Below are 27,069 nucleotides of genomic sequence, written 5' to 3' on the forward strand. Positions count from 1 at the left end.
TAATCTGTGTTGACGTAGTGCCGGCGACACTTTTGTTCAAAAGCTGTAACTCCCATCTTATATTGTTGCTGATCTGAGAAGCAATAACCATATTCAGATTTCATTTTATTTAACACTGTGACTCTGCGCCAGATGTAATTTTCGTTAAACGTTCGTAAACGGCGGAAAAGACCTGTGTCAAGACACATACTGCTGTAGAGAGTTAAGGTGAGTTTCGTTCTGGTCAAGTGAACGCGAAGACCAGGCACCATATCAATTTATTTCCATCAAGAATGCGTTCCCTTTGTGGCGGCAATCATTACGTGCCCTGAATTCGTAAACATCCACTCGTGTTTACAGGTGCAAAGAGAGCGCAAAGCTGAGAGTTCAACAGTTATAATAGTGACAGAGGCGCCTTCTATAACCCAGGCGTCGTTTTGATGCCTGCACGCCACTCTCATTCTGCAGTGGGTTACCTCAAACTAACAATGCTTCTCTTAGCAACAAGAAATCTGCAGTCAGTAATATATTTAACGTCTGTCATAAACTAAAGGCTAGTCACATAAACATATCAGTGCATCAAGGCAATGCATTTGGAATATTTCGCTAATTTGAATCAACAGCATCGCCTTTTGTGGTCACAGTTTTGGATCACACTTTACTTCTTAGTGCCTGATAGAAGCATAATTTTTCGAAAACTATGACGTATGACGTTATAATAATGCTGCCTCTCTTAAAGGCTATTGACGCAATATTATCCAGTGGTCGAGAATTCAGAGCACAGTGATGATTTATAATTTATTTAAGAAGAATATATATATATTATAATTGCATGATACAGAGCCCTCGGACGTGTATCTGATCACCACACATGGAAATCATTTTTGACTAATTTATTAAAGATCTGGTGTCAAAAGTGAATAATTTAGAATGCACAGAGTTACAGGTTGAAAGGGAATCAACAGACTGCAGGAAACGAGAAAGACACGCTATTTTTTTTAATTTTTGTATTTCTTGGATTACCTTATCAGTGGACCGCATTAAGTTTGCATCGGTCCAAGAAAACTGACAAGAAGTTCTCCTATGAAGCAACCGCATATTTGATAGTAATAGCAAATGACACACTACTTCATCGTATAGAAATCAATGAGGTAGTAGTATACACGCCTCGAAAGTGAAAGACTTAAACCTTAGCTCAAAATTTCCTCAATGAAACGGTCAACTATCCTCTTACCAGATCAAGAATAAAAATTAGGGTCACCGTGCAAAGTTTAGAACTAGAGAAACCTTAAGAAAAATAGGGCAGTTTTATAATGAAGACTCCTGTTATCCTGTCAAAGTAACATGTACTAGACATTCTGCGCATGACAGTGAGATAAAGGTTGGTTTTTAGTATAGTTTTAGAAAAATTTGACTAAAGTTTGCTTTTGAATTTATTCACGCGTGATTTGATATAGACAATTCAACCCGAACTGCCACTAACCGAACAATGATGTAAACTTATTGTTCTCTTTGTCACGTCCGTTCAAGATTGACGCAACCAACACATATGTCAAATGAAAAGAATCAATGTCAAAAATGCGCCAATATCAAAGGTAAATGTATGGTTCAGCTGCTATTGCTGAACAGGTTTAATTTAATGAATCACATAATTTTAATTTGACAACAAATTTTGAAAACAACAAAATAACGCAACTGCAGTGGTTACAGCCTCGTTGTTGCTCTGGGTCCGTTTGAGTGAATTCGCACACACCGACAACAATTGTACTCCGTCGACATCGTAAACACCTGCACAAACTCATAACTTTGCAAGGTACACTGTACTGGGTGCGGCTTATTTTATGTGCTCTGCGGAGTAACTTAGAATTCAACGCTGTCCATTGACCTTAGTATTCCTTATTTACGGAGGTCGCCCATTCCTGCACGACTCCCTCCATATTGTACATACAGGTATATATAAATACTTTGACGTGTACTAAGCCTTTTGACGCCCGTTCGTTTGAGATGAGACTAGTAATGTCGCCCTACCTTTACAAAAGACATGATATCTTGCTGTGTGACAGACTGTTAGGGGAAAAACAGGCTTCCTAACTTATCTATGTTTGCGATGTTGATCATGGAGTTTATTGGGACTATTCCGAATGCTGTGAGGATTATACAGTCAGCATCATTCAATGTAATTGACTACCTCCATTTTAACATTTGCTATGTAACTGATCAATAGTGGTGTCCATTTGAAAGGGTCACGTTTCTACGAATTTACAGAATAATGAAAGACTTTAATTATTTCAGCTTTCTGTTTACTGAATGTGACCTAGGGTATCGTCAAATACATGACAACCACATATATCTTGATTACATGCCACATAACACACGTAAAAATCACACTGACGGACAGATAATATATGAACAAAACGTTTTGGAAGTTTACGGAACGATTGTATGGGCAAATGCATTGAATGTCTGACCGTACAAATCTTCAGTGATTGTGCAGAGTGTGAATTATCGACGACTCCGTGTTTGAAACTGAAGGTTTGTGATAGAAAACACCTTGTATCAAGTCCTGTTGATCGCGTAGGGGTGTAAAGAACTCATGCATATAATTGATCATGACGAACAAAACAGTTCCCCGAGGCTAGAAGTGGTTAATCATTCGCGTATCTACGTATCGATAAAGGGTGGAAGCTCTGAGAAAACTATCTCAGACGGTGGCTCCGTTAGAAAAGTTCATTTTTTGGAGTTTAGTTCCGTCTTGGATTATGACAAGCAGCGCAGTCAGATATCTGAGAGTGCGAAAACAAAAAGACTTCAGAAGGTCTCTTTAAAAACAGAGATTTAGGGGTTTGGTCAGGTGGGTGGTTCGACCATCTTGTTGTTATAAATGACAAAATCAATACGGGGTCAAAGAAATCATATTAGACAGGCCATGGCCCGCCTGGCACCTTGAACAACATCAAAATTCGGACCCTTTATTTTTTTACATAGGCTGTTTTTGAATGAACGCGATTGGAAGTAACTTTAGATAATTGGACAGTGAACTACTCTCGGTTTAATCTGCAAATGTAAGCTGATCCGCTTTTCTCCCTAAGCCATGCACTTGTTTCTGTAAGCAATTTGTAAAGTCTGTTGCACACGAGAGAAATTAGCTGAGCAAACTTTCATTCGAGGCTGTTTGCTCAACTAGTTTACTCTCGTGTGCGGGCGATTTTTCGTGAGTTTTTTCTTCTCGAGTAGTCGAGGAAAGTATTAAACATGTTTGGTATTTTCTGCCTCGTGAGGCAAAGTCCTCCGTGTGTGCGCTAGGTAAAGTGATTTTCCTCACGTCTTTTTGACTCAAGCGCGCTCAAGTCAAGGGTCATCGCTAGGCCATCGGAAAAACATTGCTCATAGTTTGCGCCACAGACAATGTATAGTGAAAGTGAAATGACAGGTTTATGTGAAATTCCATGTTTTTTTTCCACACGAATGCGCTTCACATCAGTAAATCTATTGTATAGAATTTGATGTATAAACAGGCGAATTTCATGTGTACATGGCGGCCAAGATAGATTGGCCTATCTTTCTAAAGCGTACAGCTGCCTTCGCTGTGTATCGAATCACAAGCGACTGCGTTTTCAATGCTACGGGCCAGGCTACGAGTGGTCATTTTGCACTGTCATGTGATCTCCACACGCGCGCTTTTAGTCACAAAGACGTGAGGAAAATCACTTTGTCTGGCACACAAGCAGAGGAATTTGCCTCGCGAGGCAAAACATATCAAACCTGTTGAATATTTTGCTCAAAGGCTCGAGAGGAAAAATACTCACGAAAAATCGCCCGCACACGAAAGTAAACTAGCTGAGCAAAAGCCTCGAATGAAATTTTGCTTAGCTAATTCCTCTCGTGTGCGGCAGGCTTAATATATATAAAATTCAACTATAGGGCACCCGACAATTTTGAGAAATTTGAAAAATATGAAGATCCAAATCTCCGAAATTAGTTCCAATCGTGTTATTGGTGCCATCTCGTTTATCTTCACACATTTGATGGTCTTGATGGAGAACATGGAAGAACGAATCGTCATTTCTGTTAAATCCTCAAGTGGTTTTAAGGGTGTAGGACACCAAACTTTTATGAGACATGACCAAATCATTTCAGGAGTTTAAAAACCCAGTGTTTATGATTAGTGTAGTTCATGTAGTCATATCGAGTAAGCTGAAGATAAGAGAAGACGAAGCAATCACAATGACAAAAATGATGTTTCTTAAAGACGTAACACCGAAGTTCGTCGGAGATCCCATGAAAGGCGTCCTATCTTAGTTTTGATGGAGATTACCTCCAATAATACTTTGGCAATTTACAATTATTTTTCAGATCTACCACTTGTGTGGCTTCATTTTGAAGCTCTTGGAGTAAATATACTTTGCATGGTCATATCTTTTGTGAGCATAGAACATGTAATTATTTCCGATATGGGCTAACACAGGGATGGCGCCCATGATGTATTAGAAATATCGGTAAATTTAATGCAATCTGTTTCCATAATACAACAATGTAATCGGTTCCCCCCCCCCCCCGATTTTTATTCTTCATTTTGAAAGGGGACGGTTGCAAATTTCCTCGAAGAAAGTTTGAGCAAACGTTTTTGATGCGTCTTTCAATTTCGAGGCGCATACTGGACTTTCTTCAACGGAATCACGATCTGTTCAAATTGCTTAGGTGTTATTAGGAAACTAAGTAATATGACTGAGGTTCCGCTCAATTGTAGCACCGTACAAAACTATTATTTATTTTCTCCATAATTATGCTTTTTCTCAAAGATCGATTCACTTATTTCAGTAAGAGACTCTTTGCTTTAAATTGTCCACTACTTTGAGAGACATCTTGGGCTTTGCTGCTTTTTTGAAATATTTTAATGAATGATAGATTTTCAGAAAAAAATTTAATTTGACGTTTGGATTTTTAAGGCTGGGTTTTTAGGGCTATCCACATGAGGAAAAACGTTCAACACATTCTGTTTCTGATACTCTGATAAATGACAATTCAACATTTTACCATAATGACCAAAAAGAGAAAAAATTGTGAGACTTACTGAAAGATTTTTTTTTATTCCTAAAGATACCAGACTGCGCAGCATTTCGCAGTCCATGAATATTGCTAGACTGAACCGAACTTTGAAAAAAAAAAACATTTCTAATAAAACGCGGTCTGAAATAGTTTCTCGCAGAGTTGCCAGACGCATAGAATTAGAATTCCGAAGAAACACTTTCTTTATTGATTCTGTATAAACACAAATGATAAATCACTCCGACCCTAGGGGAACTTCTTTGTCGGTGATTACCGATTGTTTGCCAAGTTTTCTTTGTACTTAAAAAGTAACTCAACTGTGGCTATCAGAACTATCGTCGAAACCTACTCAGATGATCGGGAGTGGCTTGACGAAAGGTGTTCGAATTCCCCGTCATAAACTTCCAAACAGCGTATGTCGTCTTTAACTTTCTGCGCTTATTTGCATATAATGGCGGTCATTCTGAACGGGTTCGTTTAATGACAGAAAGTTACAGAATGATTCTGGTTCACAAACGTTTAAACATTTCTGTCTGCGTAATGCACCCGAAGATATCGGCAAAACTCCATGACATCTATCTTAAACTTATTCACTTTCAATACATGATATACGTCACATTGACAGGTATGCAGGAGTTTAGCAAAATATCAAGTAGGCTGGCGGAATGACAGAATGAACAAATGCAGTTTATATGCCCGGTTAATATAACCTTCAGTGATTGTGTTGAAAGTGAAGGCCGGTGACTCCTTGTTTGAAAGTTTATGATCTCTGAGAATTCGAACACTTTTTGTAAAGCCGCTCCCGATTATCTGAGTAGGTATTGACGATAGTTCTGACAGCTACGGTTGAGTCACTTTTACGTACAAAGAACACTTGCAAACAATGGGTAATCACCGACAAAAAAGTTCCCCTTGAGTCAGAGTGATTTATCATTCACGTTTATACAGAATCGATAAAGAAAGTGTTGCTTCGGAATTCTTATAATTCTACTCGCCTGGCAGCTCAGCGAGAAACTATTTACGACCACCTTTCGTTAGAAATGTGGGTTTTTTTACAATTTGGTTCCGTCTAGCAATATTAACGGACAATGAAATTCAACGCAGTCTGGTATCTTTGGAAATATAAAAAAGCAATTCATTCAAAAAGTTTTATACGTTTTCCTGTTATGGTCGGATGGCTCAGTTCTCATATGCCACAGTTCACAGAGTTGCTAGGGGTGAAAAACGAGATCATTTCAGACAGTCCATCTATGGTTCCGTCTTTTTGATTTGCATGGATGTTAAGGTACTGTGAGACCCGAAAGTGAAAGACTTAAATTTTTGCTCAAACTTTCCTGAATTAAACTTTCAACCATTCTCTTACCAAATCAACAATAAAAATCAGGGGTCAGCGTGCACAGTTTGGAACTAGCGAAAAGAAATTACACAACATTTTGCGATATTTGAAATTCAAAATGGCCGCAATTCCTGTGTTAAATTTTTAGGGGAAAATGAAATTTTGAGATTTTCAAAAACTAATACGATGAAAGTTTTTCTTTCTCCAAGAGTTTTAAAATGAGCCCTAACAAGTGGTAGATCCGAAAGAATTGTAGAAATTTAAGAGTCTGAGTGTCTGTCCACGAGGAGCGTTTTACCAGAAAGGCTGTACAGTCACGTAGGTTGAAGAACACACAAGGCAAATGAAACGACTTATTTTTAAAATCTCTGTATAAAAACTGTTTTGTATACGGTGATAGCTCTCCTATCTTCAAACGTTTGGTGACGCTTTTAAATAGCCCATGATTGCTAACTTTCATAAACGCATTGTCGTATGTATTCGATATTATTAAGTAGTTATGAGGATATGTAAAATATAGCCTACCATATTATTATTATGAATGTATATGAATGCGGGCAAGCCATGTTATTTCATAAAAATAAAGGTGTTCTACTATAACTAGCTTTTATTTATGTTATAATATTAATCATAAACTTAAGTCTTGAAAAATCTGACGACTTTAAGATACTATATTGAATACCATCCTGTTTATTTTAAAGTACTACGTATTAAATTTCGGACTGCCTTGATCATCCGATGCTGATTTTTTACAGTAGACGGCTGTCGGCGAAAATTATTTTACTTTCTCTGACTTCAGCGTTTTCTTAATTTACGGGGTACCTTGGTGAGACACTAGAATACCGTTGAAAGAGCAGTATCCCCTACGTTTACATATAAAGTTTAGGTATAACTACTAAAGACGACATTAAAACTTAACCATCTTCTAAGAATGCTCTTCCCCGCATATACTCTTTCGACTTACTGACCAAGTAAGACGGTGTGGTCGGCACAAACTTTATACTTCTGATCACTTTGATCACTCCAAATTTGGACGATACATGCTAAATGCTATTTGCAAGAGTTTGATTTCTTTTTATTTTCGAAAGTTTAGCTCCTGCCAATCTGGAGAACCATGCGACGTAATAATGACGACGGTCGTTGGTGCAGCCCTAGGCATGAATCAGTGACAACGAAGAGAGAGGAGCCGTCATCATCAGCTAAGTCATGCTGCTGTGGACTTGTGTCAATCATTGTAGTCGTATGTATTCTATGCGTGGCGTTACTAGCTGGCCTTGTTGCATTGGCGGGTAAGAACCTGTTTGAAATTTTACCCACGTCGTTTGGCTTTCAAAGGTCAAAGGTTAAGTGGATCGTGCTACCCTCAAGGAACTATTGATTAGATCGATATTGCAAAGGGCGTGTTCGTGCTATTCCAAATAGGGAAGTAGTAACTATTGGAGTGTGAACGTTTATTGAGGCACTGAACAAACACGCAGGAAGAACGACAGGAAAAAAAATAATCTGACTATCAGAATGCATTGTCTGCATGAAATCACTCTCTGTATTGTTGTCGAGGTGTGTACTAAGGTAGAAGGTGCTTCGCACAAATTTTCCTCGTGGAAATTTTAAGCATTTCTAATCATTCTCTGTAAAAATTAAGAGTTAAAATAAATTTATTGCTTGATTGACCCTCTAAATCATCGTGCCAATTTTGATACTAGAGAAAAAGATTACCTAAACTTTACACATTTTTAAAATTCAAAATGGCCGCGATCCCTGTCGTATGGGAAGTAACTAAATTTCAAAAAAATAAGACGTTGAAAATTTAATTTAATCTGCATGCTTCAAAATTAGCTCACACAAGCGGTAGACGGGAACAGTATTGTCAAAGTTTGAGTATTACAAATCTGCCCCGAGGTTCACTCTACCTCATTCTCTAGTGTTTCACTCTTGCAATATATGTTTTGCTTGATTGACCCGCTAAAAGCGGCTCAACAAAGGCAATCGCTGAGTTTCTTTGTGTAGGGAGACTCCACAGACAGATACACAACTCACATTACTCTCGAAAATGTTGTACACTACAGAGAGAGAGAGAGAGAGAGAGAGAGAGAGAGAGAGAGAGAGAGAGAGGGGGAATTTGGGCACCCGACGATAGCCATGTATATCATGCGAGACGCGCCTCCACTCAATTGTTTTCACTGATTTAACCTTACAGGGTTATACGTAAACCTGTATGTGGATACCAGATCGTGTAGCCAAAGCGACGTGGGAACAACAAGGGCATCACCTGATATATCAAAGCAGCCGTTGCCAGGTAAGGCCAGCCGTCACTGCTTAGCCGAATATATATGTCAAACACAATACCTCCGTTACGGAGCCAGAAACACGTTAATCTGATGAAATTTCAATAGCTTTTGGTGAATGTACGTAATACAAGACAGGGAAAGTATCCAAAGCGTTCAGCACATTAGAAATACACCATTTAGGGAACGGGTATTATTAACAGCAGAGGGAAGGAAGAGAAAATGGAGGGGGCACAAAAAACCCACGTTGGTGTTCAAGGGGAGAGAGCCTTGATAATTCCAGAGTACCAAAACGGAGCCTCCAACTTTTTACTCAATACAATCGTTCCACGATAAATCAATTCAAATGGGACAGAAAACAATATTTCATAAACCAGTTTTCTGAGGCTAATCAAATGAAACAGCTGTGTTCAATGACTGATGATGATTTGCATTTTATGCTTGTAAACACTCTACTGCTGACTGTCAAAATGTGGTACTGAGAAATGAGAGCAACAGTTGACACATGTAGGTACTGACAAGATAGACAATGGGCTTGGACAAAGACGTTTAAGCCGCGAATAATCAATTTTAACAGATATAGCTACTTTTATACCGATTAGTTTCATAGTTTGTTCAGTAGATTCATCTGTAAATACGCTGATATTTCCTATGAAATTTCAATATCATCTTTGCTTCACACTTCTAAGCACCTTTTTTCTTGGGGACTTTGCTATGACTCAGGTAATCTTATTCGAATCCTTTCTCAATGTTTTCCACCAAGGGGAGTGCGAAGTAACAGGATAATTTGACCATTACCAAGCTACGTCAAATTTCCCTCCACAGGCTAAATAATATGTCAAATAATCAATGAAGGGCAAAATAGAGACTACATATAGATAATCTAGGACTTTATATCAATCAAACTTCGAAACACATGATACAAAGACAGTCTTCCTCTGTGTCGCCACCATCCACGCGTGTGGCATGTTTCATTGCCGGACGTATCCGTCACCGTGGCGCCGCGGCGAACAAGTTTCCTTGTCGTGGGATTGTGATCAATTCCCCGTTTTGATGAATACTCGCTCCTTCTGATTGTCAAATGTTCTTGTTTATTGTCAAACGTACAATAACATTTAACCCAATACTTCTTTCCAATTCGCTGTACAATTTTGAAGAGAAACGTCCTAATTATACATTATCAAATTTCTTGTTTCTTTAACAGTTGTCGTGCCATCGAAACCGGTATCACTTTCCGTACCACCGGATAGTTTTCAATATTTGTCCGTCAGCCTAAACGAGACATCAAGTGTCAGTTTTTCAATTGACAACACGGGAAATGATCTAGTGATAGCTGTGTATGGCCGCATTGGCGCTGAACCGACTCACGTCATATACGACGTTGTTGCAACGTTGGTACTGGAACAGTAAGTCAACTTTGCTACTTTATTTAATTATTATTATTTAGTTATTAATAATTGTGAGTATTCGAGTAAATCTTCCCAACAAACACCACCATAAGGCAGTCCGCTACTTAAAGATAATATTAACGGTAAAAAAAGCTGATACAGTCTCATCGATAAACCCGGGGGGGAGAGAGAGAGAGAGAGAGAGAGAGAGAGAGAGAGAGAGAGAGAGAGAGAGAGAGAGAGAGAGAGAGAGAGAATGTGTGAGCGTATCACGTCAGTCGTTACGCTAAATGGACAATTTGATATCCTGGGGGGGGGGTCTGGAAGATTGATGAGTTAGCATTATTTTTTACCTGATCCATTGGACATTATTTTTTCCCATTCTCCCCCCTTTTTTTGTTTGTAAAGCCTTCTCTGGCTGATTTTTGTTATTGAACTTTGTTGGGAAACTTTTTTTCGAAATCTTCTCAAAACCTCCAGCATATCGTCAATCAGCTTCACATCCTTATGACCTGTTCAACACTGTACTATTATTCTCATTTACTCGTATTTGTTTTAAGAAGCCGCAAGAGATCGGTTGATTTTAGAAACAAGACTGTCATATTTGAAGATTTGTCTGTCGGTAATTGGATATTTGGAGTGTTCAATGGAGACAGTGAAACCTTGCAATCCGACGCTGTTATTGATCTTGCTGGTAAGTTGATAACGCGTACGCACCCTCTTTGTGGCAAAGAAATCGAGAATGTCAAGTCATGTCATGTCGAGAATGAGCAAAATTTGAACACTGTTCATATGTTGCCTTTTTCTAAATATGATAGTAAATTTGCTATTACTATTTACATTTTCCAAATTTTGTTATTTGTCTCCTATGTTTTCACTGATTCATTATGTCATCAATTTGTTTGCTGTAACCAGATCATGTATCGGTATTTTCTCAATTTCATCTGTGAAATCAACGACAGATAGAACACTTTGTGCAAATAACTGGTTCATTATTCTTCTTTAATCTGTCCAAAGAAACTAATCTGAAACCGACGACCGAAGAGACGACAACTCCGAGTGGTAACGAATCAAATGAAGCGATATCTCGCGCAGGGACAGAAGAGAAACCTACTGATTCGTTTGTAACAACAGCGCAAACATCGATTCATGAAAGTTCCCTGGGAACCACACAAGGTAGCGGACCTATTTTTAAATCACCATTAAAGGGAGGGAGTCGATCTTTTTTTGAGTGTTTCTTGGTATGAAGACATTAATGAAACATTTTTCGGTCCGCACCAAAAACTCAAATTCCGCGCACTAACTGTCACCATGCATGGCTGCAGATACTCTGCTACGTACAGTTTGAACCTTATGCAAGCTTTTGTAATAAAAGCTGGTTTGGCGGACAAATCCCCGGGACAAATCCCTTTTATATAGACAAGGATAGCAGCTTCCCCTTACATTGTGGCAACGTGCATTGTCATAAGAAAGTAAGTCGGAATAGGAAAAATCGATTTTCTCTAGAGGTCATAAATGAAATAATCTGTATACAGTAAAGGGATGTTTTTGACACTTTTGCAGTTATGTACCGTCGTCCTTTGCAAGTGGTCCATGTTTTCTTCATATCATAAAAAAGAACGACCTTGACTCAAGAGCCGTTGTCAAGCACTATCTTGAATTATTATTAATTAGATTCTCAATAATCACTAAAAATCACCAAAGTCGCTACACCTGCAGGGTTAGCATTCATTAATGTCGACCAGTGTGATTGGGAAATGGTTGTAAAACGCTTGTTTGATTTGCAGTTGACCGGATGCACTCAACAGTAGCTGAAGTCACCAAATGCACCACCACGGTTATCGAAACTTCAACGGTAGAATCCACAACAACAGCCAGTACACTTCGGTCGGCTACAACCAGCAATGTTGTTCGTTCTACGGCCTCGTCCACAACTAAAGTGGCAGACACGTCGATGGCGCCACAGACGGCCTGTGTTTGTCCATCGTTACCTCCCCTAGAGACTACGTCACAAGAATTCGGGTCAAGTGACACTCCTGCAGCAACCACAGACATTACTACCACGGACTCTGCTGCTGTGGCTTCTACGCCACCAACGGTCACTACCGGAACAACACACGTTAACACTTCATCAGATGACACGACAGAAAACCAAACCTGGAACACTGTAACAGAAAGCGCATCACCTGACGAAAGCACTCAAGTAATTGCGAACCAGACAACGGAATTCATTACAAAAGAATACAATGTAACAACTGAGGCCCAAACAACAGATATTCCCATATATGGTATTTAGAGATTTTCAGTTTATTAATCACTGCTTTTTGGAACCACCATTTCACTTTTCAAAATTTATATAATTTATTGTAATAATATAAATATATAAGCCTAATGAACCTATTGACAATTTTAAATTTTACAAATGATTGTATACGTAGAACTCGCCTCATTCATAACTTCTTGCAGAAGGCTCGTTCAGAGGCCCGTTCACAGTAATATCAATGCTTCGTTTCGATTGCTGACACTGCGAGTTAAGGAAGCTCTGACGAGGTCATACGTTTAATATCAAACATTAATATTTCATTTGTAGATTAATGTAAATTCTTTTCTTGGCGTCTTCGTCGGTCTTCGGAGTTTTCGGGAAAAACGCAACATAAAATAATAATTATATGATATTTTCTTAATATGCAGGATTCTCCATTGTTAGCGTTATTCTGTCGCAAAACCTAGCTAGTGAGGCATTGGCTTTTAAATTGCAACAAAACACTAGCGTAAAAGATTCAGTTCACAGCCAGTGAACCCGATGTTGTAATTTAAACCAGTATCCTTCAGAGGTATTACATTACAGGAATGTCGCATGAGAAAACTGTCCGATAAAGGCAAACTGTCGAAGTGTCATTTTTGTGTGCTTTTAGCCGCTGCCCCTCTACCTTTCTGAATTATAAGGAGACGCAAAAAAACAATTTACTTCCTTTGGCCTTATAAATATGAGTTTAAAAAGTACTTGTCTCGTACGTTCCCCTTATATTTTCATTGCTGTATTGGTGATGAATTCAAAGTATGTTGATATTTAATTTGCCGAGGAAAGATTGACATATTTCCTTCCATTTCGTTTTTCCATTTCTTTTTCCAGCCGTTTCGCCGAATCAGAGTGTCCCTCTATCGGTACCTCCGGATAGGTTTCAATACCTCCAACTCCAATTGAACGAAACATCTGACGTAACTTTTGTGATTGAAAACTACGAACTGGATGTGAGAGTTGTCATTTATGGTAGAATGAAATTCAAGCCCACACACTTTGACTACGACGATTCTCGATTGATCGTGGAAAGGTAACTAATAATTAAATTCAAAATTTTGTTAACTACCTATAAAACCATTCATCGCTTCGCACCACTTTATTTAATTGATTTGCTTGAAATTTACACCCCAGTGAGAGATCTCAGATCAGCTGACTCTTTGCGGTTGGTGCCACCTCATGGAAACTTTAATAAGGCATATGGGCAGAGAGCATTCTCTGTTTGTGCACCTGCTCTGTGAAATTCGCTGCCGCCAGTGATTCGCAAAACTCATCTTTTTAATCAGTGCTATTTGTGATTGAGTTTTTAGGATCATCTTCTGTATGGTTTTTAACTGGGACTTTTTAATTTATTCTGCTGCTTTCATAATTTTTTTATCACCGTCTTTTGTTTTATTTTATTTTTATTAATTATTTTTTTAAATTTTTTTATCACCGTCTTTTGTTTATTGTACGAGAATGGTACAGGTTTTGACAGATTTTGACATTGTTTGTTTTCGTTTTCTTCTATTGCTGTTGCTGGTTTTTAGTATTTGTTTGTTTCTTTTTTAAAATATGTAAATCGCACTGAGACGTATGTGTAGTGCGTGTAAGAAATAAATATTATCATTATTAATAAGCCGTAGTTCTTTGCAGATGACTATGAAGATTTGAAACAACGTCTTAAAGCAACAACGTGTCACAGTCAAAAAGTTTCTCATGATTCTTCTGTAAGCGTTAAGAAAATTGTCGCCATGGAAACTGTTTTGTTAGTTTTTTGTGGTATGGCTGATAATAGACTGGAAGATCCGTTGCTCGAGGCCGCTCTCTACGCTCCCCCAGTGGAGGGGAGCGTAGGGAGCGTCCTCGAGCGACGTATCTTTCAGTCCAGGCTGATAAAGTCAAAATATAAAACACAAAATGGACCGATAATTGCAAACTATGAAAACAATTTTATTGTTAATGTTTTGTATAATGATACTGATGTAAATTATTAAAAAAAACACAGGTCGTCATTGGTGTCCGACATCACAGTCCATTTTGAAAAGTTATCGTCTGGTACTTGGTCGTTTGGGATTTTAAATGGGAATAACGTCACTTTCAAGGCAAGCATCACCGCATTCATCAAAGGTAGGTAATTCTGTGAGATTTACTTTTTGCTTTTATCCTCCGACATATTTTGACATTTTTGTATCTGAAATGATTTTAAAACACCCAATTACAGCTAGTATGAATGTTTCGACGATGTCGGATATGGCAATCGTGTTTCAACAAATTGCCAAACAGTAAATCTTAGACTTTTCATCTACAACAGCAACAGCGGTACTACGCCTCTCAGAAAATGCGCGGACAGGCTTAAACGGACACAGGCCGGTGGCACCCGCAGTGCAATAAAGTAGTCCAGGGCAGAGAAAAAAAAATCTTGTTCATCGGATTTTTTGGACCAAGTCCCAGGAGCGGCGAGCGAAATTTTTTTCTTATTTTTTTAGGCCGAAGGTAAACGCGGTTCTCTGGCATTTTTGCACAGATGCAGACAAGGCAAGATAATTGTTTCCCTTTTTACCAGAAATATCTCAGACAAGAAACACTGATACTGGTAACTGAATTCAATACTATATTTCCCAACAATGACATAGACCATTACATTCACAGTTAGTGTTTGCACAACATATTCTGAGTATTTCAACATTCTCTCAGAATAAAACTGAAATGTACAGCAAATCACTGAAATCCAACAATTCAGTATTGTCCTCCTGGTGGGACCTAGCATCTGAGTTTTTTTCATGTTACTTTGGCCCCATGTTTTGGCCTCTTTACCACTGTCTCTACACATTTTACACAATGGTCTAACAACACTGTACTGTGATCGGAGTGAAGTTATATAATCATCATTCAGATCGTACTTTAACATCGACGCAACCATGTGTTCTGTCATTGCCGTAAATTTTTATACTTTCGATGCAATTTTCATTCAATCGGATGCACCGTCCATCTGCTGTCACCATCTTGTTGAGCAAATCGCCGCGCCGAACGTAATATCATGACAAACACTGAATAGCCTCTTTGGAACAAACTGTTGGCCATCACGTCGAATGTTGGCGATCAAATTAATACTCATGATGTGACATGTACTAACCTTTACAAAACGAGGAAATTTCTGGCCAAATCGACCCACTTTGCGTCGTGATTCGCCAAATTCAGACGTCACAACAACATGTTGGCGGTCAACTAAGTCCAAACACGTCGGAAGTCTCATTCAAATCCCCTGCCCGCGAAAACCCGACAAAGTGTAGGGCGCCACCAGCGGCAGTACTAAAAATATTTGTAATGCGGAAGTAAGAATTTGCCGCGATCAAAAAAAATTCCAAATATGCCAAAGTAGAAGCGGCGATTCCGATGAACAATTTATTTTTTTCTTCCTGGACTAAGGTATCCCGAATTCTCTAGAAAAGTGTTTGATCACGGTCCAAAGCGCATGGCGTGGTTAGGTAGACGTCGTCGGAGTGTCCCTGTCTGAATAAACATCTGTGGTTGGTTAAGTAGTTCAACTACCGACGGTACTCGCGCATCGATGTGTGTCAACTACTATTACAGTAACTGTTAAATATTGATCGTGCACATGTTTTTGTGAATAGATTGGTTTGACAAGTCAATTACAAGATACTGCGGGAAGTGTACAAAGAAATGTCCGATAATGCTCAAAAAAGCAAAATATTGAAATATTTGGAAATTTCAAAATTTGCTGTTACAGGATCCTTTTCGATACTCTAAGCCCAATCATGCTGAAACCCTGTACATTATGTCACGTAAGGTAGACGCAACGCATATCTAAAAGCACTTCAACTTATTTTTAAAAAATGTCATCATGCAGGTTTTATTTGTTGTTTACAGCCAGTGCGAAGCCGTGTCCACTTGACTGTCTGGGGCGTGGGGGTTGTAAAGACGGAATCTGTGACTGTGTCGAAGGATGGACAGGAGGAGACTGTTCAAAAGGTAATAAATGGCTACATTTAGAGAACGTGTATCATTAATGGCTGGCGCGGAAGAGAACATATTTCATCCGCTTTTTTGCGCCCTTCCCCAACGACGTTTGCCAAAATTTTCAAAGCCCTCACCCTCTGTTGGCAAGAAAATAAGAAAATTTTGGTGGCGCTCTCCCGCCGATATATATATATATATATATATATATATATATATATATATATATATATATATATGTGTGTGTGTGTGTGTGTGTGTGTGTGTGTGTGTGTGTGTGTGTGTGTGTGTGTGTGTGGATAGACAGATAGACAGATAGATAGATAGATAGATATAGATAGATAGATAGATAGATAAAGATATGTATGTATGTATGTATGTATGTATGTATGTATGTATGTATGTATGTATGTATGTATGTATGTTTACTATGTATGTATGTATGTATGTATGTATGTATGTATGTATGTACGTGCATACGTATGTATGTATTTCCTTAAATAACTAACATCCAACTTTTATACTTTGAATATTAAGTTAACACCCTCAAGGAAATTAAACCATGCAATTTTGGGACTAGAGAAACAAATCATTACGTGAAATTTACCGACATTTGAAATTCGATATGGCCGCCATCTCTTTGGGAAAATCAAATTTTCGAATCAGTTTCACAAAGACGTTGAAAGCTTACCATACTTCAGAATCTTCAAAATTTGCCCACAAAAGAGGCAGAATGAGAAAGCTTTTGTAAAAAGTTGATTATACAAATATCTGTATTCACATTTTCAGTAAATAACACCGTTCTTCAATAGAAAAAGGTCTGTCAATTTGGTATTTTTTCAGTTGACCCTATTTCCTGTGAAGAGGACGATTGCGGCGGTCACGGTACTCTTCGGGAAGGAGTATGTCATTGTTCTGAGGGATGGACTGGGGATAACTGTTTGCAAGGTATACTATAACACGTCAAATAACTTCTACAATTTCCGCCTACATCGGACAGACATAAACAACAATGGCCAACATATTTGATATATATAGTCCTCACATTTACAAACTTATACATCGCTAGCGACATTACAAAGGCCAAACTGAAGAATGATGGACCTGTTGTGAGCTGAAGAGCAAATTCAACATCACCTAAGGGGTTTATTTTGCCGTAAAAGGCGCCTTTAAGAAAAAGTAGGATGTGAAATTAGATTGCCTTGAAGTTGCTTTGATTGCAGAAAGTTTGTGTCGGTCATTTTAGACATGCAACTGTATAGCCTAATAGAGAGGAATAAAATGCATTGTAATAGCCATATATAGAATGTTAAATTTAAAGCATGCATCATAACAGACAACTTCTCCTAATTCTTGCATTTCAGTGGACTGCATTCCAAGTGATTGTAACGGTCATGGGTCTTGTGTCGAAGAAACTTGTATCTGTGATCAAGGATGGAAAGGCATCATGTGCGATGAAGGTGATTGCAGTGAATAGATTTAGTGACATGCTTTTATCTTTCCGCCTTTCATCACAGCGTACCCAAGTTCCCGAAAATGCACATGTCCTGAAGTGTCATTTCAAGCGAAAATCTGTTTTCACATAATGTTACATATGCTGCGAAGGCATAATGCATTGTACCAATCATGACTAATTTTTCAAGAACCTCGGCTAAATCAGACAATTCTTTCGGTACAAAGAGTAGCCTAATTATGTTTCGTGAATGTGAATGTTGTCTGAAGAAGGCAACTTGTGTGTTGCCGAAACGTCGGTATATTTTAAATAAAGATCATCAGAAGAGAAAGAGTACTGGTTGAACGGCCTCCTTTATAAACTTATCTGTAGCTTTAGTCAAGCTATTTTTGTGATACTGTTTAACAATGTTCTCACTATACCATTCATTTCCTGGTCAGTGGATTGTATACCATCCGATTGTAATACAAATGGCCAGTGCGTTGATGGCGTATGCCACTGTGACACAGACTGGCAAGGAGATGACTGCAGTATTGGTAGGTCACCTTCCTGTCATTTTATTGCTTTGCTTTTCTTCGACTTTTGTCTTATGAAACTTGTGAATGCGTGTATAAAAGAAGAACATTTGATACAGCTTGGCAAATGTTGTAATCGTGTTATACAAGGGCAAACTAGGATACGTTTAAATATTAAAGGTATACGGAAAATAAGCAATTTTTCTATATTCTTCATGTTTAAGGTTTGAAATCTCGGAAGGCACAATGTGTAAAGCAAATAAAATATCATTATCTCGTGCTCAAGAGAAAGTTTCTGGTGCTTACGAGATAAGTGTTTTTTCAAGGTTTGCTTTACAAAATGTACCCGACTGTCTTTCATGCTTAGGGGGCAATTCTCATAATCTTATTAGTGAATTTTCATTTTACGGATTATGTCAAGTACGAAATATTTGAGATTAGGGAATATTCACTCGGCTTATTTTGGCTTATTGGCTTATTTTCCTTTTGTTGATCAGAATTTACTGATGAACAAGGCTCCATTCTGAATAATAAAAATGCTTAGATTACTCGCTAATGTGGGAACTATGCATATGCACTTCAACTCAATACACTCTCATGTAGTTCACAGACCGTGTTTGAATGACTGCTCCGGACATGGCGACTGTGACAATATGACAGGTATCTGTAGTTGCCATGACGATTGGCAGAAGCAAGACTGTTCTGAAGGTAAGGTGTCAAGCTCACTAGTACTTTTCAATTTTCCTCCTCTCCACAGACGATCTATGTCAACTTTTACAACGATTAATCTTTTTGAAGCTGGTCCACAAACATTGCACTGGCTATTGGATGTATTTTCATTAAAGTTATCAGTTTAAGTATTTTAAACTAAGCAATGTTAAAGACTTTCGGACCATGGTTGTCAGCCTGTGGTATTCGACTTGTGAGCACAACCGGCACGTCATCAACGGTGCTCGCCATTTCAACTATCATCGATGCTATCTTGGCATTGTGTTTATCTCCTATGTTGTCACACCGGACCATTTGTTCTTGAGAGCGTTGTCATATGCATCCAAACAGTTTCTGCACCATATGTCAAATCGTAACCATAAACTCCGTAGTAGTTGTACGCTGATGATCAACCACCAATAACCATAAACTCCGTAGTAGTTGTATGCTGATCATCAATCATCACATTATCTATCTTCCAGTAAAATGTGGTGACCATGACTGTTCAGGTCTTGGTGTTTGTCACAATGGAACCTGTGACTGCGACACTGGATGGACTGGTCGGCATGCACAGAACGTACGTAAGACACGTTGATTGACATTTTTAAAATAATTTATTGGAGGTCAGATCTTTCACTCTATTCATTGTTACAACTTATTTGCACCTTGTTACGGTAGAATGCGCCCCGAGGACAGATATTCAGACACTAATCTTTTACAATATTTATGATCTGGCACTTTTGCCAGTATGGGCTCATTTTGAAGCTCTTGAAATAAATAAAACTTTCACTGTATTTTTGTGAAAATGACAATGTTATGTTTTCCTATAAAAGTTAACACAGGATGGCAGCCATTTTGAATTTCAAATACCAATAAATTTAATGTAATTTGTTTCTCTGATACAAATTTAAACATTGCATCGTGACCTTCGATCTTTATTCTTGATTTTAAAAGGGAAAGGTTGAAAGTTTCAGTAAGGAAAGTTTGAGTACAAATTTAAAGACTTTCACTTTCGAGGTGCATACTGACTAATTAAAGGAAGATTCGGGGTTACTATCACAAAGCAAGTGCATGATATCGCTCAATGTCTTCAGTGAAATGATATCTCGATGCATAATATTTGCTAGGTGACTGTGAATACGGCTGTCGTGAGCACGGTAGCTGCCAATCGGGAACTTGTATTTGCAACAAAGGTTGGACTGGTACTGCATGTGACTTAGGTGAGTTCTCAGTCGCACCACGTGACCATTGCAAGGTGATCGAAACTTCGCACGATTATTACAGAATCCATAGATGACACAATTGTTATTATAAGGAAGGCGATTTTCGTATTCATGAGCAAATCGATCGTCATAATATCATTCAGGATATAGGTACTTACTCTTGTGGTTTTAGAGCATACTGTTAAATTTGTTCACATCAGAAGAAATCTGAAAAAAACATACAAAATATGTGAGCTTGAACCAGTTTGTCCATATAACATGTTTAACAGATCACTGATGATACTTTTGAGTGTTACACCATTAGTCATTAAGGGTAGATAAACCAGCTTTCTTAGAGATTCACCGAGATTTTCACAAATATAGCATACGAAAGAATAATATGGAAGAGAATATTGAGCAAAACGCTATCAACCATTGTCTGTTCATAATTATGGAAGCCTCAAACCTTACATATTATGTTTCATGTCGTTTCTCGATTAAAAAATATAATTTGGTCTCTCTCATCTGATCTCATGAACTACACCAAATGTAATTCCATGCTTTTTCCTTCTACACAGATGCTTGTCCAAATAACTGTACTTCCAATGGTGATTGCATCCTTGCTGAGAACTTGTGGCAATGTGTATGCCAGGGTGACTTCAAAGGAGCAGATTGTGCTATTGGTAAGTAAATACTTTTACTGAACTTACAACTCAGGCCGTGTCTCTTTAGCGGACAGATCTGGACAGTGTTAGGTAGAAAAGTTGGTTGGTTTTCAAGTTACTCTTTGCAATTTTTATTTCAAAAGGTCATCAAAAAGGAGAGACATCGTGACGAGGAGTCTTTGAGACTAAACTTTAGTGTTCAGAAAATTGACTTTTGTCCTCGGTGACACCACTGGGATGCAATGACAATTGATACACCCAATACTACCACTAAGTCTGTTGAAAGTAAAACTATGAAATTAAAACTGTGAACAAAATGAAACTATGAATTGAATCCTTTTTCGGCATAAACTGAGTAATCATCCCTTAAATATTTTATTTGTCTTCAGCGTACGAATCAACTTGTGATGATGGAATTGACAACGATCAAGGTTGGTCTTACTTTCATTGCGTAAGCCACTATTTCGTGCATGCTTGGTGAATATAACTTGAAAATTTGCGCACAGCACGCAGTATTTGTTATAGTTTAAAGTTCATGCTTAGAGATATGCGTTGCTGTGCAAGCCTGCATGTCCATATTTGACACGAGAGAGAGAGAGAGAGAGAGAGAGAGAGAGAGAGAGAGAGAGAGAGAGAGAGAGAGAGAGAGCCAGCCGTACTCGGAAGGCGAGCTCTCGTTACATATTTGCAATTATTTATTCAAAAAAATGAATCATGTTAGGTTGTATAAAATGTCGCATGAACAATATAAAATGTTAGTGATGCGGTTAATTAATAAGTAGTAACTGAGATTCGCTTTGTTTACTTTAGATACTTTTATAGATTGCGAGGACCCCGACTGTTGCAACGACACAGTATGCGAATCCGTAGCTTCGTGTTCATATTCGGATTCGCCTGAGGAATATGCTCAGACCAATGAAAGTGCAACGCAACATTTCTACGACCAAGTTTCCTTTTTGTTTGAAGAGAGTGGAATTCAACAGGAAGTAGAGGAAGGTTATATTCAGCCAAGGTAATAAATTCATCGCCATAACACTCTATAGTATCTTTAGGTGTGCATATTACGCTCTCAGAATGTCTTGCCATACATCTTAATTGCCAAATAAGTTTTGTTTTTAAAGTTAATGCGCAAGTTAATATGGCACTATATGTAACAACGTCCTACTATAGTATAGAAGGATGTACTGAATTTATTACGTGAAATTCATACACATTGCTGATAAAGTTTTATGATTAAGGTTAAAGAAAGGAATGTTAACTTGCACTGGCTAGTCAGCAACAATGGTCATTCCATATTGTTAAATTGCTGGTTCAGCTGTCAAAGCTTGGCGACAGACGTTTCAAAAGAGTGCTGTGGTCTCTGTTAATACCAATTTCACCGTTTTATATTCACACGTCAAACTTACAAACCTACAGTCTGATCAGTGTATTACGTGGTTACGTCACCAACCGCGATGGCACCCCACTACAAGGCGTTACCATAGCAATTCAGGGCTTTTCCCAGTACGGATACACGACAACGAGGAAGGATGGCGGGTGAGTTCATATGAAACTATACACTGTCATCTTTAACTGAATGCAATAATCGATTCTAGCAAAATCGGCTGTCTCCTCTGCTTCGATTACATTATACACCCGACAAAGTGATTTTGTTCAACGTGTACACCCAGGCAACTGTCTTAATATTATAAATTACACAATATTATTTGGTATGAAATCATGCTTTTTCACAGTTTATTTATTCGTTCATTATTTGTAAATATATTTGACAAACTTGTGAGATAAAGATCCTTGAAATGAATAATCCACGGTGATATGATCAAGCTGCCCTTGAATTCCATCAAAGCTGATAAAAATTGTGGTTTTCATTTCATAGATTTTTTGTTCTAGAGATTTGTTAAAACCAAACATTTGCATGTATCTAACTTTCGATTATTGGTTGAAATTGCCACTTTGATTTTTTTTAGATTTGACATGGCTGTCAACGGTGGTGGCGTCCTCACGGCAACCTTCAGTAAGATGAATTTTATTGGCGCACAGCGTAGTGTCCAACCAACCATAAACCAGTATTTTGTTTTAAGCAAGATTGTTATACTGCTAGGTATCGACCCAAAGGTAGGCATAAAAATATACGGTTCACATTAGCATGATATAACAATGTATAAAATCATACTCCCATATTCTTCTGTTCTAAAATAATATTGTAGTGGAAACACGGAGAAACGAGGGAGACGCTTTAGGATGCTTTAAAGTGACGTTCAATTTACTTGAATGTTGCTCCATAATTCCTGTGGTGTGTAACGTTATATATTACACTGAAATGAGATCGTTCATATACATACTGAAATGGGCAGATTTCACTAGGAAGGTTAATATAACAATTTAACTTACATTCCTATAGGAATCGGTCCCGGAATGGCAAACCTAGAAATGTTGTGTCCTTGTATTCTATTCAGGTAACAAAAATCGACTTGGACTCGGACAAAATTCAAATCGCCGAAGGAAGTGAAAGCGAAGATGCAGCTGGTAAAAGGAAAGGGGTGATCATGTTTCATCCGGGTACTGAAGCAACGGTTGTGTCTTATAACGGCACAGATAACCAGGTATAGCCACATCAAATCCGATGCGTTTAAGTTGCAATCGATGTTTCCTATTTCAACACAATTACTTGACTATTAGCCACACAAACATGCCCATGTTGTATGAAGTGTCCTCTATTTTCCTCATGTACTTGTCGATATTTTCAATTCACTCGATACCGTGTCTTTCTACACGTTTGCTGTAACTATTTCTGAATTTCTGTATTTCAAACTATCTTTAATTAGACATTAACCAAACCTAGTGTACGTATAACTGAATACACAGTTGGTGAAAATGGCGAAGAGGCTATGCCAGCCCAATTACCGCCGTTTACTGGATATACCTACGCCATGGAGCTGAGGTAAAGTAGTTTTCATACTGAATAATGATAATACTTTAGGCTACATGCATAAGAGAGAGTTGACAAGATTATGAAATTCAAACCTTGTAGCTGTTTTCAGCTCTCCCCAACCCGGGTAAAGAAACACCACAACTCCCAGTTTTACAGCAGACAACAATGATTTTCAAAATCTGTAGTACTCTACCCTTCTGGTTTTGGTGTGTAGCTGCACTTTTGGTTCGTTATCACATGCAAGGAAGGTGCTCGAAATTAAATTTCTTTGATCTTTTCTGTCCAATTTGGGTTGAAGGTTGAAAGACCGTACCTTGAACACAGAACTTTGGCATCCTTACAGAGTTGAGTTTGGTTTTCTTCCAGATGTTGAAACAAATTTCGGTTTTCCCGTACTAATATGAAAAGACATTTCCCTGTCACAGTAATGCTGTCTTAATTTGAATGAATGATGTGCAATGGGACTTACGTGCTCAAGTTACTTTGCTCACAAAACTTCGAGTTTATCCGATTATTACTTTAATGTAATTTAATATGCATATCATCCTGATTTCAGTATGGATGAAGCTGCTGTTAATGGAAGCACGGACGTTTTCTTCAATCAGAAGTTGTATTATTACGTAGAGGATTATCTTGGATTTCCAGTTGGTTCTGCAGTGCCAACGGGTATTTTTTTCATTAATGGGTCACTTTATTTCATCAGAATTTCATCATTTATGATCTCTTCATTTTATCAGAGTTCCGTCACAAACGATCACCGAGTCTCTTATTTTATCAGAGTTCAGTTATACCAGGTATTGATTTTTAGAGAATAAAGTTCATCTACATTCTAAGTAAAGGCAGAAGGTAACCATACAAGAAGACTGTTACATATTCATGAAACAATTTTTGGCCGGAGAGACCTTCAGATATAACCTAGTTATTCAATGGAAGTATTCCCATTGATATCAAAGTTCCCAAGATTACTGGACTCAAATGTCTTGTTCTGTTTTGAGGTAAATTAACTGTTACTTGATTCGGATGCTAGATTTCAGGAACTCCCGCTAAAATCTGTGTGATACATTCTTTCTATGACTGACGAATTCCTGCTGTATATGTGCAATCATATCGTCTGACTGAAAGAGTAAATAGTATAGGTGAAATCGATGTTGCTGTTGAAGTCATACCTCGGTATATTTAGATTCTTTTTAATAAAGATAGCTAGCCTTGAAAATGAAAGACTTCAACTTTTGCTTAAACTCTCCTTGAACCACTTTCTTTCAAATCAATAATAAAAATGAGGAGAGAGGGTCGTCGTGCAAGTTCGAGTACTAATGAAACAAGTCACCGAATATTCACCGATATTTGACATTCAAAATGGCCACCATCCCTGTGTAATTAAGGAAAAATGAAATTTCCAATTTTAACAAAACTAACCCGGTGAAAACTGTATTTACTCCATAAGCTCCAAAATGGGTCCCTGCCGGCAAACGGTAGACCAAACGAATATTGCAAATGTTTTAGAGTCTAAATAAGTGCCATGTGGTTTATTCTACCTTAAATAAACAAGAAAGTTTACTTCAACCAAAATCTCATGAGAAGAAATTCAAATGAGCCACTTTCCAAAGTGATCTAACCGACCATACCAACATCAGAGCATGCAAACCCTAAATATGGATTTTTTTTGGTCCGTAGGTTTTTACAATCGATCTCGTGGTGAGTGGGTTCCTTCAGAGAACGGACTTGTCATTGAACTCGTGACACCTGATGACCCCGACAGAGCAAGTGTTGACGTCACAGGCACCGGTACTCCAGCAACAGAGGGGAACTTATAAAGTTAGGTAAGCACACCAAGAGGGCGTTGTTAACAATTCTGCTGCTTGAATGTTCGACAAGCTTATGATCAATCAATGTAGTGTAATGACAAAGTGAAGATTTTGTCGTGTCGTATTCACAATGTGACGTATTATCATGTCGACATTTGATTAAATAACGTTGAAAGAGTTCGCCTTAAATGTGATTATTTTCAAGTGTTCTAAACTTCTATACTCTGAAATTCATAGATATTTTGTTAAACAGGCTTCAACGACCAAGAGTTGGAGGCATTGGCTGATCTGTACACACCTGGTCAAAAGTTATGGAGAGTACCAATACCTCATTTCACGCCCTGGGACTGCAATTGGCCATATGGGCCACCGACTAACAGTTGTGTGCCAGCTGAATGCAACGATCTTCCTGAACCGTTTGATGACTGCAACGAAGGCTCAACGACGCCTATTAACCAGAATGCGCCAACACAAAACCCAGATCCTCCCGAAGAGTCACCCGCACCAACCAATGGATACAATCCGAACCTTCCGGTTCAGTCGCCTGAAATTATCAAGGAAGTAACTCCAAAATACCCAGAATTCCGAGCATACCATATGTGCCGGGTGTTCCGTCAATTCCGGGCATACCGTCAGATCCGGGGCTTCCTGTGCTGCCTTCGGTTCCTCTACCCGGCAGAGAGGAGCAATCGCCGAGACACTGGTTTGCTGTAAACCCAAATATTCCTGATGACGTAGAGAATCCTGGAGACTTTGGTCCACCGCCCGGCACCGTGTGTAACAATGCATCATGGGATATTGACAAAGATCTCGGATACTGGAAACCTAATGGTAGTATTGAATTGCGCGATCTTAGTAAGGTAATACGAAGAAAATTTACATATTGCCAACTGTATCAACATAAAGAACACAAAAAGTGGTCTGTTGATTCGCTTGGCACCACTATCAAATTACTTTAATTCTAAGTTGAATTGTTCACCTTTCATAAAATGGCACAACTGACTTAAGAGATATCTCGGGGTCATTTAATTGAAGAAAAGGTTTACTTTTTATGGGGACAATAGTTTGTCATGAGGTCGGAATTGTGACATTATTTTTCTTGGATATTAATGGGTAATTATGCAGTAATTCAAAGATCCGGAAACACACTTTGATCAGCATTACTGGCATGAGCCATTTGGCATATCAAAATGAACATTTTTCATTTTTTTATCGTATTAATCACCAAGATTCTTCGAACTTTTGACTAATTCAGAGCCCTGGAACGATACATGAACCAATCCCTGGAACGTCCTTGAACCTTGTGTACAATCACAACAGACATGCTGGGTACAAGTCACTCATGAAAATACCAGTAACCGGCGACAATGTGCCAAGCATCATGCAGAAAGTTGTCGTCGAAGTAACGGTGAGAATATTGTTCCCTGTGCTACCACAAATGACGTTTTCAGTCTATTTAATACCTTATATGTCGATACCTAACTATTAGTAGTGATCCT

General features: G+C 38.3%; 2 protein-coding genes across 2 annotated transcripts in view; both read left to right on the forward strand.

The window, feature by feature from the left end:
* LOC139136497 (teneurin-3-like) lies at positions 1–26,284 on the forward strand. The gene is made up of 26 exons (XM_070704221.1): positions 1–207; positions 7,455–7,650; positions 8,559–8,657; positions 9,851–10,052; positions 10,595–10,728; positions 11,052–11,210; positions 11,822–12,322; positions 13,168–13,366; positions 14,321–14,442; positions 16,204–16,305; positions 17,134–17,238; positions 17,655–17,750; positions 18,184–18,279; positions 18,862–18,966; positions 19,449–19,547; positions 20,094–20,186; positions 20,747–20,851; positions 21,223–21,264; positions 21,644–21,845; positions 22,250–22,369; positions 22,801–22,948; positions 23,290–23,436; positions 23,659–23,774; positions 24,322–24,559; positions 25,440–25,464; positions 25,824–26,284. The coding sequence occupies exons 2-26, from the start codon at positions 7,476–7,478 to the stop codon at positions 26,282–26,284; spliced, it is 3,891 nt and encodes a 1,296-aa protein (XP_070560322.1). The 5' UTR covers positions 1–207; positions 7,455–7,475.
* The window catches only part of LOC139136498 (teneurin-2-like), a 13,245-nt gene continuing 11,620 nt past the window's right edge, over positions 25,445–27,069 (forward strand). Inside the window, exons 1-3 of the mRNA XM_070704222.1 lie at positions 25,445–25,585; positions 25,824–26,430; positions 26,826–26,978. Of these exons, the coding sequence (XP_070560323.1) occupies positions 26,913–26,978 (66 nt within the window). The 5' untranslated portion in view covers positions 25,445–25,585; positions 25,824–26,430; positions 26,826–26,912. The remainder of the gene's footprint in view (positions 25,586–25,823; positions 26,431–26,825; positions 26,979–27,069) is intronic.

Source organism: Ptychodera flava, chromosome 7 (assembly GCF_041260155.1).
Source record: "Ptychodera flava strain L36383 chromosome 7, AS_Pfla_20210202, whole genome shotgun sequence".
Taxonomy (NCBI): Eukaryota; Metazoa; Hemichordata; class Enteropneusta; family Ptychoderidae; genus Ptychodera; species Ptychodera flava.